Consider the following 15,662-nt stretch of genomic DNA (forward strand, 5'->3'; position numbering starts at 1 on the left):
TGAATATGGTGTTAATGGTTGCCTGCAGGAAAACTTCTTACTGACCAGATTTTCCCATGACTGTGGCCAGATCATATTTCATTATACTACATTTTCATTATTCAACTCATGTAATATATGTATATTTTGAGAAACAAAACTTTAAGTTTGCATTAAGTGTGTAAGGTATAATCATCAAAATGAAGACCAAAAAATGTATCATGAATTGAATGCAACTTTTACTATTCATACTAAATAAATGAACTTTGCAGGTTTTGAGATGCAGTTGTGTTTATTCAACAACAGCTGACAAGCAGCAGAGATGGATCAAGAAAATTTTACTTGGTAGAGCAAAGGATTAGCATGAGGTTTAGGTCAGGTGGCAATGCTGGACATCATCATGAAGTAAAAAAGCTCTCTCTCTTTTGATCATAACCCTAACCATACACTTTCTGACCATACATCTAAAGAGAGATTTAAAGAGGATCGGCAAAAGCAAATGAAGTAGATTAGCAGGCCTTGGTTAGAACTGATGTTTTAATCCATGTGACTGTGGAATATTCTGCATGCTGCCTACAAATTAAGAAATTAGCATGTTAGGGCAGTCATGAATGTTGGGACAATGGTGGTGATTGCGGTCGGACTTCGTCCTACAATTGTTGAGTTACTGGTTTGACCCCCTGCTCCACCACCTCTATCATGTCCTTAGGCAACATTGCAGTAACATGACACTTCACCTGCAAGAAGTGGTCAGAGCGCCCAGTGGCACAGGTGCATGGCAGTTTCACCTCTGGAAGCTGTGGCTCCTATCCATCATGACTGAATGTGGTGTGACTTGATAAGGTGCTATACAAGTCATTTACCATTTTACAGCAACAACCTTCAATCAGAAGCCTTTTTAAATAAGGCTGCTTCTGGAGATCATCAATCACAATTACTCTTTGAAGAGACTTAGATGACATGAGTCACAACATTTTTCCCCCTTTGACATGAATACAGTATGAATCATATTCTCAACCCACCTCTCATTCCTCCATATAAAATCTGAATCAAAGTGACAACACTCAAATAGCTCTTGCCTGTTTTTTAATGGAGACTCTCGGATTTCATACAGATGTTGAAAGTTAGCATCACTGGTGGAATGCAGGGTACACAGATAATTTTCAGACTGAAATTGTTTTCTTACTGCTACTCAGCTGAAGAAGACCACATCATTCTATATTTAGAGTGAACAAGCTCTCATGTCTGACTTCATTCACAGGTTTTGGTAAGAAAAATACTCTGTGGGAAGTTATAATTATAAAATCTTCACATATTCGAATGATGCTTAGTCACCTAAATCAAGCAGAGATGGACATATGCAAATACCTCTCGTAGAATTGTAGGACAGCACAATATGTCATCGTTTTTACATGGAACTGAAACGTAAAGGAGTTTTTGGTATGGATACTGTTTAGGGAAAAAAATTAATTGGTACAATTAACAACTGCTTCTCCAGGCACCAATACAACCATCAATACTGATATCTGCCGTTTCCAGTTTGATGTTTCAAACTGAAGGCCATTTCTAAGTGTGGAAAGTATGGAACACTGACTGGAAGCTAAACTGGCCAAACGGATTGGGAATAAAGGGCTGCAGTTTGTTGGAATATCAGTCACACTAATGTATGATGGGCTGAAGTGTGCTGATCACTTCTGACCGATACCTCACTATATCATGCTTTTGGTTGTGGTGCAACTTTCAGTCAGGCTTTCAGAGAGAAACAGAAAATGACAGAGTCTTTATCACTACATCTGTCCATGTTTGGTTTTGTTCACCTTCTTCAATATTTTGGAGTATTCTCTGTTTGTTTGATATGAACTCTTATACCACATCTACAATCCTTCATTCTTAAAACTAAAATTATTTTCTTCTTCTTCAGCCTTTAGATCCGGCTGGAAATGACCTTAGAAGTTTGGAGCCATAGGAGAAATTATCCACAGTCCACATAAATGGTTCACCTAATCTAAACATGGGAAACCTTTTGTGTTTCTCTTGCTTGTTTAATACTATACAGCCATTTAATAACCCTTGCATTTCGCTCCACAGCTGAGATGCCATAGGGGACGCGCTCACCGGCCTCCTCTTCTTCCTCCCCCTCATCCTCTTCTGATATTCCATCATTGGAAGATCGCCGTGACTGGTCACAATCGGAGGAGATCATAGAAGCTGATCGAAAGTTAAGGCTGACAATGTCCGAGTTGGCCCGTGCAAAATTCTCAGGACCTACTGCCTCCAACTCTTCAGGATCAAGGCCGCAATAATTAAAAAAGCGTTCCACATCCGCTCCGGCCCTGGCATACCGATCTGACAGGTCCGACTTGGATCTGTGTAGCGACGAACGACGAGTCACGTTTGAACCCTGTTCCTGATCAATGTTCAACTCAGCTGATGCACTCGCAGGGTCTCCAAAGTCACCCGACAACAACTTTGGGGTTGTGTTGTCGCAAGGGGTAGGGGACATTGGCGGACGCACACGTGGCAGTGACAAGGATAGTGCAGGAGGGAGAGAGGTGGGCTTTGGTTTGGGAGGGAGGGGTGGAGCTGAGGAGCTGCTAGACTGAGTGGTGCGCAGTGGTTTACCATTGCACAGTCGCAGGAGGTCAGATGATGAGTGTGAGGTCAGGAGAGGTGGCAGTGGGGAATGAGAACGCTGGACAACTCCTCCCTCACATCCTCTTTCATCTTGGACTCGTCTGCTAAGATTTAGGTTTCCTGCTGGTTGTGGAGTGCGACGCCCCCCGCTGGCCACTGGGGGGACCTTTAAGGAGTGAGAGAAGGATCTGAGAGAATGTGAGGTGCTCGGACTGGGAGCTGAGTCTGAAGGTTGCTCATTAAGGGTCATGGTGGATCTGTATGTTAGTGGCATCCTAGAAGGAGAAACAGAAACAGAGTATCAGAAAGCACCACAAACACAAGTGACCACAGAGGACCTACATTGAGCATAATGTTATTATAGTAATCACTCTATTATTGGATTTGCTACTGGCTGTGCCTTTAGCAAAGATTAAGGCACAGCTGTGTTATTCTGGGACACAGTTTTAGTTATTTCTAGTATATTAACATACTAGAAATATCATATCACATTTGGCTCCAACAAAACCTGATTTAAATTTTCCGAATAATTTCCTGCATAAATTTGAACATGTCAAGAATTTACAGTCACTTTTAATTTTTTTTAAACATACATATCTCAAATAGCAATTGTTAAATTAACAATGTTTATTTTGGAAAAACATTGTTATTCAAATCTCTGAATATTCTCTGTTGCTGGTACAAAGTGTCATATTCTACAATAACAAAAGTCACTGAATCTAGTGTGAAGTGCTTTGGGGTCTCTCGACTTGATAAGGCCATTTATGAGGACACATCATTTACCATTTCCCCTTTCAGTTGAAATAAAATAATTGTTCTTCTTATTAGGACTACTAGATATAATAACTGACACTTATTTAAACACTTATTTAAAGATCTTCTTGAATTTTTGCAGCAGCTGAAACTATTTTTTTTTCAGAAATTCTGCTCATCAAATGCTGGATAATCTTCAATTTAGTTGTTTGTAAAGGTCCAAAATTCTGTTTTGACATTCCATTGTTTTGAAAATATTACTAAACCACCTCTAAATTTGTCTCTGGGTAAATTGTCCTGGTTCTGGTAATTTATGCATAACAATGGCTGTGTTAATGAAAATGTTGTAAAACTTCTGCATGTTTTGGAATTTAAGATAATTTTTCATGATTTCCTTTGATATCATTTCTTAATCTTTAGCTATCAACTGCTTTTCAAAGTTCATTTTTCAGACACATAATTCTTTGGCAATTTCATTTCCATTCATTTGGTTCTTAATGTTCTGATTTCCACTGGATGAAATTCTAAGTACTGTAAATTCATAAAATTCCAGATATACACAGTGGCCTATGAAATGTATTCACATCCTTGGATTTTTTCCACTTTTTATTGCTTTTACAATTCAACCATGAACAAAGGCTATTTTGACAAAATAAGTTACAAAAAAGTAGTAACTTTTTTATAATAGCTAAAAAGTTACTACAAAATAATAGTAATAAAAATATGTAGCATAAGTAAGTGATTCTTATTGTTGACAGTAATAGTCTCCAAAACATCTATGGATATTTTAGTAGTTAAGACTGTTACTTAAAAGTTTGAAAAACTTGTGGAGGATGTTAATAATAAGGATGTTAATAACAGCCTTCACAGGTGGTGCACAAAATAAAAAAAGCTTAGAATGACTTGGTTTCCTCCAGATAGCTACATAGTTTCTCCTATTAGAATTTCACAATTATGTTTCCATCTTCCAATGATCAAATTCAGAATCATTTTATAATCAAGCAAGAATTTTTGCTGAGGTGTAAGCTCAAAGTTATTAAAAATACATCTTTCAGCTTTTTGTTGATGTTGTGTTCAAATCATAGCTTTAAAATCAGATATATAATTAGAAGAGCTCAGTGTATTAGGCATTAGAAATACTGTAGACAATATGCAACCGTCAGCAGTGACTCACCCCAATGGTGTCCAACTTCGGGCCATTCTGACTGACGACCTCATGAGGACGGCACTTTTAGCTCCACCTGACAGTCCTTCAGAACCTGCTGCTGAGGCTGATGATGAGTTCAGCAGATTTTTTAAGATCTCCAAATTTAAATTCTCCCGTTTGCTGCTGCCACAGCTGGATGCACATGTGTCTGACTTTGCATTGTTATTGGACGCTTTGAAAGGGATCCCAGCTCCGTTCCCTCCTCCACCAATCCCAGGGATTTTCTTTGACAGGTTGGAAGGGTCAACGGTGGGCTTGGCCAGGACAGGTGGTTTGACTGGTTCTTGCTTGGCGTTGATGACCTCCTGACTCTTGACATACTTTGCTTTGTCAGCTTCGAGTCTCTCAACTGCACTCAGGCGGTTTGGGTTTGGTTCCGCCTGAGAACACATTAAAATGAATTATTCTATGTAAATAGTTTCAGGCATGGAAAAATAAACAGATTTTGAGGTGGTAAGTGTCATTGTTTCCATTTATTATGGATTAAAAGGCCAAAACTAATCTGACCTTTGACCTTAGCTGTAGGAGTCCTCATTAAGTCCACAACAATGATATTCTCACCTGCCTTCTGAAGTAGTCAGGGCCCTTGTTGAGGATGCGAAGAGGTACAGTGGAACTGAAGGGGGTTGTGGGGCCAGCAGACTTGCTACCTGGCAGGGGAGGAGCCAATGTTTCTGTCGGCATGGCAGCAAGGCGATTGGGGTGGCCGGCCGTGGTGGCAATAGGTGCGGGGTGGTTGACAGAGGGTGGGGTCACTAAGGAACCCCCAAAACATGAAGACACAAGGTGGAGGCAAAAAAAAAAAATCTAAACGCAGCCAAACCCCATCACCCTGCACATCGCTTCTGAGAGAAGGCAAGAGTTACTGAAGAGGAGTGGGTAAGTGGGAGAATACTATAGTCACATAAACGGATTGAAAGGATGATCTCTGCTCTCTAATCTCTGTTATGTCTTTGGATTAGACAGGTTCAGTCATTTAGCTGTCTAAATGAACAGAACAATGGTAAGGAGGCAAATGAATGCAGTGACAGGAAAGTGAAACTCAAGACATGCGACAGTGGCGTGGTGTGGATAAGAGATCCCATTAAGCCAGGGGACAGCAGAGGCTGTTAGGAAATCAACAACCTACTGCCTCTCCACTGAGACCAGCTCTCCCTTCAGCTTGATAAGCATCTGACAAAGGAAAAGAAAAAACAGTCAATAGAGTAGTTAGACATCATTTACCTTGCAATATAGAGCTGCAGGATTTCTGCAAGCAAATAAAGTAAATCATCCATTCATCTGAGGTCAAGCCATGATTGACTTTTGTTGGTACAATTTTTATGATGGTCAAATCTTTTCTTTCTGGTTTTCTTTGCTTTTTTTTAATAAATGTGAAATCAGAAGAAAAAACAATCAACAAACTGATATATGTATATGATTTAGTGTCCACTAAATGAATATTCCTAGCTCATAACTTCTAAGTAGCAGAGATGAAAAATAAGCTTATCCTAGTCCCATCAAAAATAAAGGATTTTTGCACGAGAAGTTAACTTTGAATTAACTTCTGCATCTTTTCATATCTGCTCATTTGAATTGTTGAATACAGTTGCCCCTCTTGTGTAAGCGACGAACATCATAAACAGCTTTACCTTGTAAACAATATTTACCAGTTTGGAGGCTTTGCGTTGGCTCTGCTCATTGGTTCACTTAAACCCTCTGTAGTAATGCTGCCTGTGTATTTGGCCTCTCGGTGCTGCAGGTTGTCAGTGGGAGTCACATCTGTGAGGTAAACAACAAAAACTGAGTAAAGCAGAGCAAGCAGATGTTCCTCATGTCAGCAGAACTTCTTCTGTTTCAGATTAATTAATGACCTTGAAGGTGATGTTGTTCTAAATGCTAGACGGATAGCAGCTCTATGAACTGCGATTTAAAGCTGCATTTTTGTATGTATGTGGTTAAGGAAGGTAGACTAGCATGTCACTTCATAAATCGCCATTCGCCACCTTCTGGACAGCCAAGTAAGTTCCCTGAGAATTTCTCCAAATCCACAAGGACAGAAATGTTGAACACCTCAGGAATATCTTGCCAATTGTAAGGCAAACCTTTAGGTATAAAAAATTTGTAACATCAAAGTGCTAACATAACAAAAGAATGAACCAGTCTGCATCACTAGCTCTATTTTGAAATTCGGAACCATATTGTTCTTTGGAGAGTGATTGGGGGTCAAATGTGCTTCAGTGGGAAGGGCAGCCATCTTGCAGTCAGATAATTTGAGGTCCAATTCCAGCTTCCTCCCAAGCCACATCAGTGTGCAACTGGGCAATGCACTCATCCAAAAATTGCCAGCTGACAAGGCCTGAAATTCACAGCCTTGGGTGTTGCATATTATACAATCACTTCCTGCAAATCTAGACTTTACAATTTAATTGAAATAAATACATTTTTGTAAGGCACCTTGAGATAAAATTAGTTGTGAATTGATGGTATATAAATACACTGAACTGAATAAATCCAGAAAATTCCCACATAGAACTACAACAGAAATATGTAATAATGTGGGTGTTTGTTTTGGACCATGAATGATAAAAAAAACACATCCGCTACACACTTGGGACGCTCATTCCTTCAAAGTAAAACATCTTTCCGCTGTTCCAGTGTGTCTCTTGCTAGCAGGCCAACAGTCGTCAGATTCAACAGCTTTAACAGTAAACCAATCAAAAATGTTGACCGGTGGTTAAACATGCTTTTGACTTAACAACATGTTGTTGTTGTTTTTGAATGCAATATTTGCCACACTTCACTTTACTTTATCAAGCCATTTATTATTTCTATTTTTAATCAACAATTTTGGCTGGATTAGTCATCCAGAAGAACAAAGGAGCAACTGAAAATGGACTAATCCAGTTCTTGTGAAAAGACATGAAGAGACAGAAAGAGAAAGAAAAGTTAGAGGCTGGAGAGCAAGGAGATGCACCAAGAATTAATGAGGCAACCAAAATAATGTGTCAAAGGGGCCATTGACACATTTAGCATAAATTCAACATAATACTCTAACCTTTTCCAAGTAAACAGTTGCATCATGCATAATACTTAAAATCAATTAAACATTTACCAATACTTTCCAACAGCAACATTACTGGACTCGTTAAATACCAAACACTGCATTCCTAGAACATATTTACAATAAAATCAAAAGGCAAATGCAGCATCCTGGATGAAGAGTCGTGGATAAACTCGAGTAAAAAGTAAGAAAGACAAGTATTTTATACACAGTTCTGCAACAAAAGATTTTTTATCAGACCAATAACTGGGGCTCTCAGTAAAAGATGCTGGCATCCATTGAGCTAGAACAGTAATAACATTTTATTGCTACAGCATCGACTGGATTAAATTAACAACAGCAGGAGAAACCAGGCCAGGTTACAGAACAATGTTCCAATGTTTTATAGTTTCCTGTCACTTTTGGAAGGCAATGTGGATATTTATTCCAGTATGCTTCAGAAAGGAAGAAATTATTATTCAAATATTTATCCGTTAAAGCCAGTACACAATATTTTGATAGTGATTGCCTCCCAAAATAAAGACATTTAATTTATTTGGACAAAAATGAGTCTGACATCCGTGTTCCTTGACTGAAACTTCATTTTACTCAATTTAGAATGGAAATACCCTCTATTGTTCCACAGTGTGGAAATTCTAGTGCAACAGTAACAAAGTGACATAGAATGTAAAGTCATATAGAAAAAGAGTTTTGAACATTTTTTGATATTTTGTCTGTGAATTGTTGCTTTATTTGATTAAGTTTCTAGCAACAATTCCACAGCAAGTGAGTTCTGTATTCACAGATAAAAGCAATCCAAGCCTTTATCTGTGAATAAAAGTCACACACAAATAGTGTGTGACTTTGTTTTTATTGTTTGGTCAGGCAGTGCAATGTGTCAAAGGAATTGCTATGTGCTCCAAAATGATGCCAACACTCTCCCTTATTTTTAGTGTCAACAAAACAGACATGCTTAATACCATTAATCTCATTGGAAAAGCCATCTGGAAGCCCCTCCCGCGCTGTCATGTCCACTACACTGTCTACACATGGCCCTTTTTTGTTGCATTCATTGTAAAGAATGAAAAGCAGGTAACTGATTTTGGGTAACAATCAGTTACCCAAGAGTTTACCTTCAGTTAGTTTAATGTACCTTTTAAATACAAATGACATCATTTGCAGTTTGGGATGTTTTGTGATCAGCAGAAATTACTGACCCACATTTGAAGCAGTAATATCACTCAAATTAAATGACTAAATAGTGCAAACTTGTGAGATTGTGAAAAACAAGATAATCATTCAATTCAATTAAGTTTATTTATCCCTATAAGATAGATACAGGGATACATTTTTCATGTAGGAACATAATCAGTATTTCTGCTCTTAACACAAAAATTTGGAGGAGAGTGTCAGGCCATCAATTGTGACCTTAAAGTTAATCATATTATGCAGCATAATAATAATCTGAAGCACAGCAACCACTGAAGGGTTTAATAAAAAAAATTCAAAATAAAAATAAATAAGGTTTTAGTGTGGCCTGGTCAAAGTTCAGCCTTAGATTAAATTGATCTAAAATATGATCTACATGCAGGAAAACCAGCCAGTACAGCTGGATTAAACATTTCTACAAAAGAGAGAAATGCACAAAGATTCTCCCACAGGGATGCGAAAGACTGTCTGCAAGTTATTGCAAACATTAGACAGCAATTGCTGCCATCAATGCTAGAACAATCAGGTATTATATTAAGTGAAGAGCTGTTTTTGTAGTGTCACAACTGGCCTACCACTTGTTCTGAAGCCAGAAGATGAAAGACTGATCATTTAACCACTTCAGATGAGGACAGTCACAATAAGCATTAAATCAATGAATTGCATGATAAATTGACACAAACTCAATCATTTCCATTTGCATAATTTATCATTTTTCTCTTTTCTTCCAAAAACCTGCTGACAAAAGTTTTCAATCTGGTGCTTTGGTCTCAGCTACCCCTTTAGTTGAAGAAAAATTTTGTTTACAGAAACTTCAAGGGTATTTTATTTGTTGTTTCTGTTTTTTTATTTAAAATATCGCCCAGTTCCAGTGCTAAATGTTCATTAGAATTTAAAGTTTCCTGATAATGTGTTATTGCATTATGCCTTTATTAACATTTTATAATTTGAAAATGTTCTCAAAGCAACAACCATTTAACAGCTGAAAGAACAGCTGTCAAATGATTGTATGTTTGTTGACAATTTCATGTGAATTTGAAGAGAACTTTTGAAATTTTGCAAACAAGAAAAAAAAAGGTAATTGTAATTCAAGGGAATTTCCATCTACTAACAATATTGTTATTCTGAGATCATTTTCATCTAATGTAAAAGTGATGATATAGAAATGTAAGAACACATTCTCAAAGATCAAGATCAGAAGCTAAATTCAGCAGCTATTTCATTCAAACTATTGTAAGAATGAAAATTGGAGTAATGAAAATGTATAATGTTTGAATGTTTTTTTTCTGAAAGGTGACATGTAATTGTGAAAGGTCCCCAGATGGGGAACAAAAAAAGAAAGAAAGAAAAAAAAAAAGAGTTCGGTGATGGCTTACTGAGAAGCTTTAAAAATGAATACTTTAGATTAAAATTTATTAATTTTTAATTTAAAACTATAAAGTACATGAACACTGTAGTTTTGGCCATTTCTCACTTTTCTTTCAGTCATGGTTACTGGTTGTGTGATATTTGTTTTTGGACTTTTGAAGAATAAAGTCAACAGAAAGAATCTACACAATCCTGATTAAAAGTTTACATAAGGTGGAAGTTTTGACCTATAATAAGAAACACAACTTGATACAAATGCGTTTTAATGGAAACCATCCTAACCTATGATCTGTTTGCTTATAACTAGAAGTTGTGAGGGAAAAAATCTACTTGTCTGAAACTTAGTAGTTCAGAATGTGCAAATATCCACAAGTGTTCTGTTCAATGTAAAGAACATTTTAATGGACATAGTTATCTTAATTATATTTACTTATGTATTCTTCTTTCTGTTGATTTAATTACTTGTGGCTCACATGAGGGTGATGGTGTTTGTGGGCAGAGGCAGCTGAATACCAGGACAGAAATAAAGTAATGTAACTGTTTAAAGATACACGATAAAATGCCCTGTATGGTTGAGTTATCAAACCAAAGCCGTTGCTATGGCAATGCCACAAAGCAGCCTGCTTACAGTACACCAAGAAATATAGAGACAAGCCTAAAACTTCTAGAAAAAGGTAATTTTGAGTAATGAGACCAGATTTGAGCTGCATAAAGGCAACCATCCTCACTACATCAAAACAGAGGGGGAGCGTTATAACACTGAGAAAACATTTCATCAGAGGTTCTGCAGAGGACAATCATGAAAATATTCAAAAGCACAAGGCCAAGCCAACTAGAACACTGGTCTGTTTGTCAGGGATCCATTGATATAGGTGACTGTTGAGTCTTCTGGAGCTTCTGACCGAGCAGATCAGCCTGAATTGTGTTAAATGTTCTGGAGAATCAAAGAACATGATCATCATAAATCTGCTTTGCAAACATTTAGAACCACAAGGCTCCATGGCTGAGGTGGAAGGAAGTTGTGACAGGAAAGATGTTGCTGAAGCTGTCTATTGGGACGTCTGCTTGGCTGAGAAAAGGATGATGCTGAACTTGTTCATGAACTGAACCTATTGAAGAATGTGGTCATTTCATTTGCTGTGTCCAGAGTTCCTTCTATATGTTCCTCCTTCTGCTTGAAGTCTGTGATTTTCTTTATCCCAAACATTTCTGTGAGCATTAAGAATCAGAATGCCTTCATTGTCATTGTACAAAAGCACAGTGGAATTTCTGGAATTTTCTCTCTAGCTTAGTATGTCTTCTTGGTGTCTATAATCTTAATTTTAAATTGCTTTATAATCTTAAATAATTCCAGTCTCCCTCCTTAAAGTTTCCTTTTCTTTTTTAGCAATTTCTTTCAGTCACTGCTGATCCAAAGTTTGCTATTGCAAAAGCTTCTATCTATTCTAGTAGGGATAGCGTTGTCTATAGTTCATATACATTTATTCGGTCCCATTCTCTGCCATGGCACTGATGTCCTTTCCATGTGGCTGGCATGGTACATCCCATTCCATGGCCTCAAAACAGTCCTGCAGAACATTTCAGCCCCCTTTTTCGCTGCTTTTTTAACATTTTTTATTACATTTGGCCTTTAAATTAAGGGTTTATATTTAGAGCAAAGAAAAGCAAGGTTGTCATCTAATTTTTCCAGATTAGATCTTGCTTTAAAGATTGATAACTGACATTTGCAAAAAAACAAATCCAACACTGTGTTTTCTCTGGTGGAACGACTGTCAAATGGTTGAAATGTTAGAAATGAAGCAGTAGAGAGTGAGGCATGAATAAAACTAACAAATATTGCCACAAATGCATTGGAGTGGTGTGTCTGCAGTTGCAAACCAAATGCATGGTTTGCAACAGCTGACAGAGACATGTAAACAGTTCACAAAATGAAACAAGCGTAATTGATGTGGACAAAAACTTACTGCTAACAGTTCAAATGACACTTCATAGTAACATGTCATCAATGACACAATCTGTTGTTCACAAGCGTTACTAAATCCACCTCCTTTGCTCTTTCTTCTCCTTTTTAAATCTGTGGCTGCTTGTGTGGTCAGACAGTTCAGCAGAGAGACAGTTCAGAAAAAGATCCTGCAGCCATGTCTCACAGCAACACGTAATACTGCATCCCTGGTAATCTGCCTGGATCTTACAGTTCATCCAAATTGTTTGCCAGAAGTCTCACTTTACCTATTATGATCAAGGGTTTGAATTTCCCTCTTTACTCTCAGCACATCACAACAAATGTTCAAAAGTAAAATAGTATCACCAACAATCCTCCCAGCTACACTGCAACCAAAAGACTAGTTGTCCAAAAATGTACTGAAACATAAAAATAAGTTTTTAAAAAGAAGAAATCTAAATGAAAGTAGCAGAGCTACTTCAAATGCTGCTGCCTTGAGCAGTTCACTGTAACATCCAATCATAAGTAATTAAGATAGTTTTTTTTTTTTAATTACTTAAATTTGGTTTTAATTTCAGTAATGCTGAGCAATCAAATCCCTGGTCAGACAGCAACTCTGAGGCAAAGGTCATGACCTTTTCCAGCTGGGATGAACAGAGCCAAGAGAGCTGGCAGAACTCAGGGCAGAATCTGAGGAAGTAACCACCTGGATGCACTCCGGGCCACTGGCACAGCATGGCACCCAAACTCCAGACCACCCTCTTAATATATTCAAAATATTCACAAAGTTTTTCTAAAGTATGGCAAGTTTTAATTCAAGTGTAATATTGTTTTCATGCAGTGGCGGAGCCAGAGGGGTGGCCGGGGTGGCACTTGCCACCCCCAACAGAACCATTAAGTTTTATAATGACTGAAATGTAAGTGGGCTATGTCATATGAAAGCTTTGAATTATAACCTAACTAGTTATATTAATTAATTTTGATAGAAAGGAAACAAATAGTTTTTGCTTTCGTTCCATGGAACGGTCCATTTGTATATGGATCCCTCTCATAAAGCCTTGCTCACCCTTTGGCCACCCCTTGAAAAAAAGTAGCTCCGCCACTGTTTTCATGATACAACCTTTTTATAAAAAAATGCAATTTAAGATTACTGACAGAGACAATTTACACTTCAGAGGTAGTTTACAGACTTGAGAGTTAAAGCTTTCTTTAAAGAGACCAATGTGATTTTAACTAATACTGATGCCAGCAGAGGGTTTTGTGTCAACCACACAGAGAGCTTTTTATGGTGAATTTAAGGCACTGATATCAGATGATTTATTTTCAGATCTTTCAAAGAATTTTCAAGCTAATGTTTTTTAAAACTGAAATTTTTTACCATTTCAAAAACAACTCTGAAAGAAGTTGGAGTAAAACAAGAAATGTAATGAAGAACCTAATTTTACTGTGTAAAATTCAAAGGCTTTGCTAAATCAAAAGTACTGAAACAGAGGGCAGCTGTGGCTACAATCAGTAACTTGACATCATCAGCATGTCAATGTGTGTGTGAATGGAAAATATATTTGCTTAGAACCAAGATTAAAATCAGCTGATTGGAAATTAATTAGTCAAATAAAATATGGAGAACTGTGGTTAGAAAACTTAAGGAGAAGAACCTAACCCTAGCAGACAGACAATGTTAGTTTGTCTGTCTACAAACAAACAATGCTAGTTTGTCTGTCTATCAGACAGACAAAGTGACAACCACGGAGATGTTTAACATATTCATGATAAAGGTCATGTGTAAGAGAATCAAAATAAATTAAAGCTTACTGACCCCATGCAAATACTGTAATTCCATGAAGATATTTCCATCCAAGGTTATACCAAACTTTACTTTTATAACTTCCTTTTATTCCAACCACATATCAGTTAGATTCTTTATCAAGGATTATTGTTCAGCCAATTAATGTGAAAATCCGACAAGAAGCTTTTTTCTGATTTCGTATTTTTGAAGCTTGCAGTGAGAATAAAAGATAAATTTAGTCAATTCTGTAATAGCAATCTATTTCTCTTAATTAAAATGTACTGAAAATGTACCAACCATGTTTTGTTGTTTGTTTTTTGCAGCATTGCACTGTTAATGCATGTATATGCTGTGGAAAACAACACCCATTTTAATCTAAACCGTTATTAACCATTTCAGCTCAACAGGCTGTGTGCTGACACAGTTCTTTCTCAATATCAGAGATGAAGAACCATCATTTCCAACCAGAACTACTACACTCAAAACCCCCAGCGGCAGCAAACGGGCTGAGGCTAACACATACAAACCTCTGAGGAAGATGAAGGACAGAGTTCGCTTTGTTTTATGAAATAAAAATATATCTATAACAAAAGTCATTGAAAAAACTATAAAATAATCACTGAAAAGTGAAATGTCCTGTCCCTATGTGATGTATGTGCTTATATCAGTGTGTGGTTGTGTAGCTCATCCAGTAGTGATGGATCCAAGATTCAAACACGAGTTCTTCCTCTCTAGTCTGGACTTAAATGCTCAGCAGTTAGACATGAAGCTAATAAAATGTTTACTTTATATTGACTCTCATTCTTTGATGTTGTTTAAACTAGAGATGCACTGAGTGTAGTTTTCTGGCCGATCACTAAACTTTAAATGACACAATTTTTATTTTTTGACTGAAATGGTGCTAATGATAGCAACAATGAAGTAAAGCTGGCAGACATGACCTGGACAGTCAGTCCTCTCTCACAGCAGAGCAAAAAGGGGCAGTGGCAGATTTTCAGATATTACTGGAGGCAGATGAGATCAGTTTGTCATGCAAGTGTTGGTTGATCTCCCAGAATGAAGGAACCCGGGTTGAATAGATGCACCCCTAGTTTAAACATCTCCGGGTGCTTCATGCTTTTGCATATCATCAATGATATTTGATGATCATTTGAAAATGACATCAAAACTTAGTTTAGTTTGGAACTTATGAAGCCTGAGTGAGAAATGGAAAGAGCAGAAGAACTCAAGGATGCAGCAGGAGCAGAGAGAAGCATCTCACTGTTGTAGGAGGCTGGAGCAGACAGTTGGGTGTGTCAGCAGAGGCACGTTAGCAGCTGACAGCCACTACACGAAGAGCACGCGCTCGTGCGCGCGGTGCTGATGTTTCGCTATGCCAAACCCCACCGAGCAGAAAGGCACGGCACGGCACGGCACGGCAGGGAATGTGTTCCTGCCTCTGCACAGCGGGCTTAAAAACCAAGCTGCTGTTCTCAAAGCACACAACCACAACATCAAACACTAACGGTGCCTGGCATGGCTCCCCTCTGCTGCTGCCTGAATGACAATCTGCCGAACAATAGACCTGAGCGGAACGGCCCGAGGAGGAACGGCGAGCCCCGCGGGAGGTGATGGAGGCAAACATGCAGATCAGATGGAGCAGAACTGTTGATGTGGCCTACCTCAGCTTCACAGTCAGAAAACAAAGGATGCTGCAGCAATTTCTCTCCGTCAGATCGGTGCGTTTGTTCGGCCTGACAGCGTCCAGTCCTCCGCCAGAGGC

At 38.0% G+C, this 15,662-nt stretch overlaps 1 protein-coding gene across 2 annotated transcripts; it reads right to left on the minus strand.

Annotated features, from left to right (window-relative positions):
* Nucleotides 1-1,048: 1,048 nt before the first annotated feature.
* fam110b (family with sequence similarity 110 member B) lies at nt 1,049-15,662 on the minus strand. 2 transcript variants are annotated; one of them, XM_055033748.1, is made up of 5 exons: nt 15,562-15,662; nt 6,223-6,334; nt 5,135-5,746; nt 4,541-4,953; nt 1,049-2,888 (listed from the first exon to the last, which is right to left on the minus strand). In XM_055033748.1, exons 3-5 carry the CDS (start codon nt 5,255-5,257, stop codon nt 1,985-1,987), a joined length of 1,440 nt encoding a protein of 479 aa, XP_054889723.1. In that variant the 5' UTR covers nt 5,258-5,746; nt 6,223-6,334; nt 15,562-15,662; the 3' UTR covers nt 1,049-1,984. The 2 variants fall into 2 exon arrangements, with proteins under 2 accessions (XP_054889723.1, XP_054889724.1); XM_055033749.1 differs by having other exon boundaries at nt 6,205-6,334.

This window comes from Poeciliopsis prolifica, unplaced genomic scaffold, assembly GCF_027474105.1.
Source record: "Poeciliopsis prolifica strain line A6 unplaced genomic scaffold, Auburn_PproV2 SCAFFOLD008, whole genome shotgun sequence".
In the NCBI taxonomy this organism is placed as follows: domain Eukaryota; kingdom Metazoa; phylum Chordata; class Actinopteri; order Cyprinodontiformes; family Poeciliidae; genus Poeciliopsis; species Poeciliopsis prolifica.

Excerpts from the sequence above, each read along its gene's own strand:
- fam110b (XM_055033748.1), bottom strand. The coding sequence starts at position 5,257 with ATGCCGACAGAAACATTGGCTCCTCCCCTGCCAGGTAGCAAGTCTGCT. Across the intron at positions 4,954-5,134 it reads CTGACTACTTCAGAAGGCAG|GCGGAACCAAACCCAAACCG; the intron begins GTGAGAATATCA and ends ATGTGTTCTCAG. Across the intron at positions 2,889-4,540 it reads CGAAGTTGGACACCATTGGG|GATGCCACTAACATACAGAT; the intron begins GTGAGTCACTGC and ends TTCTCCTTCTAG.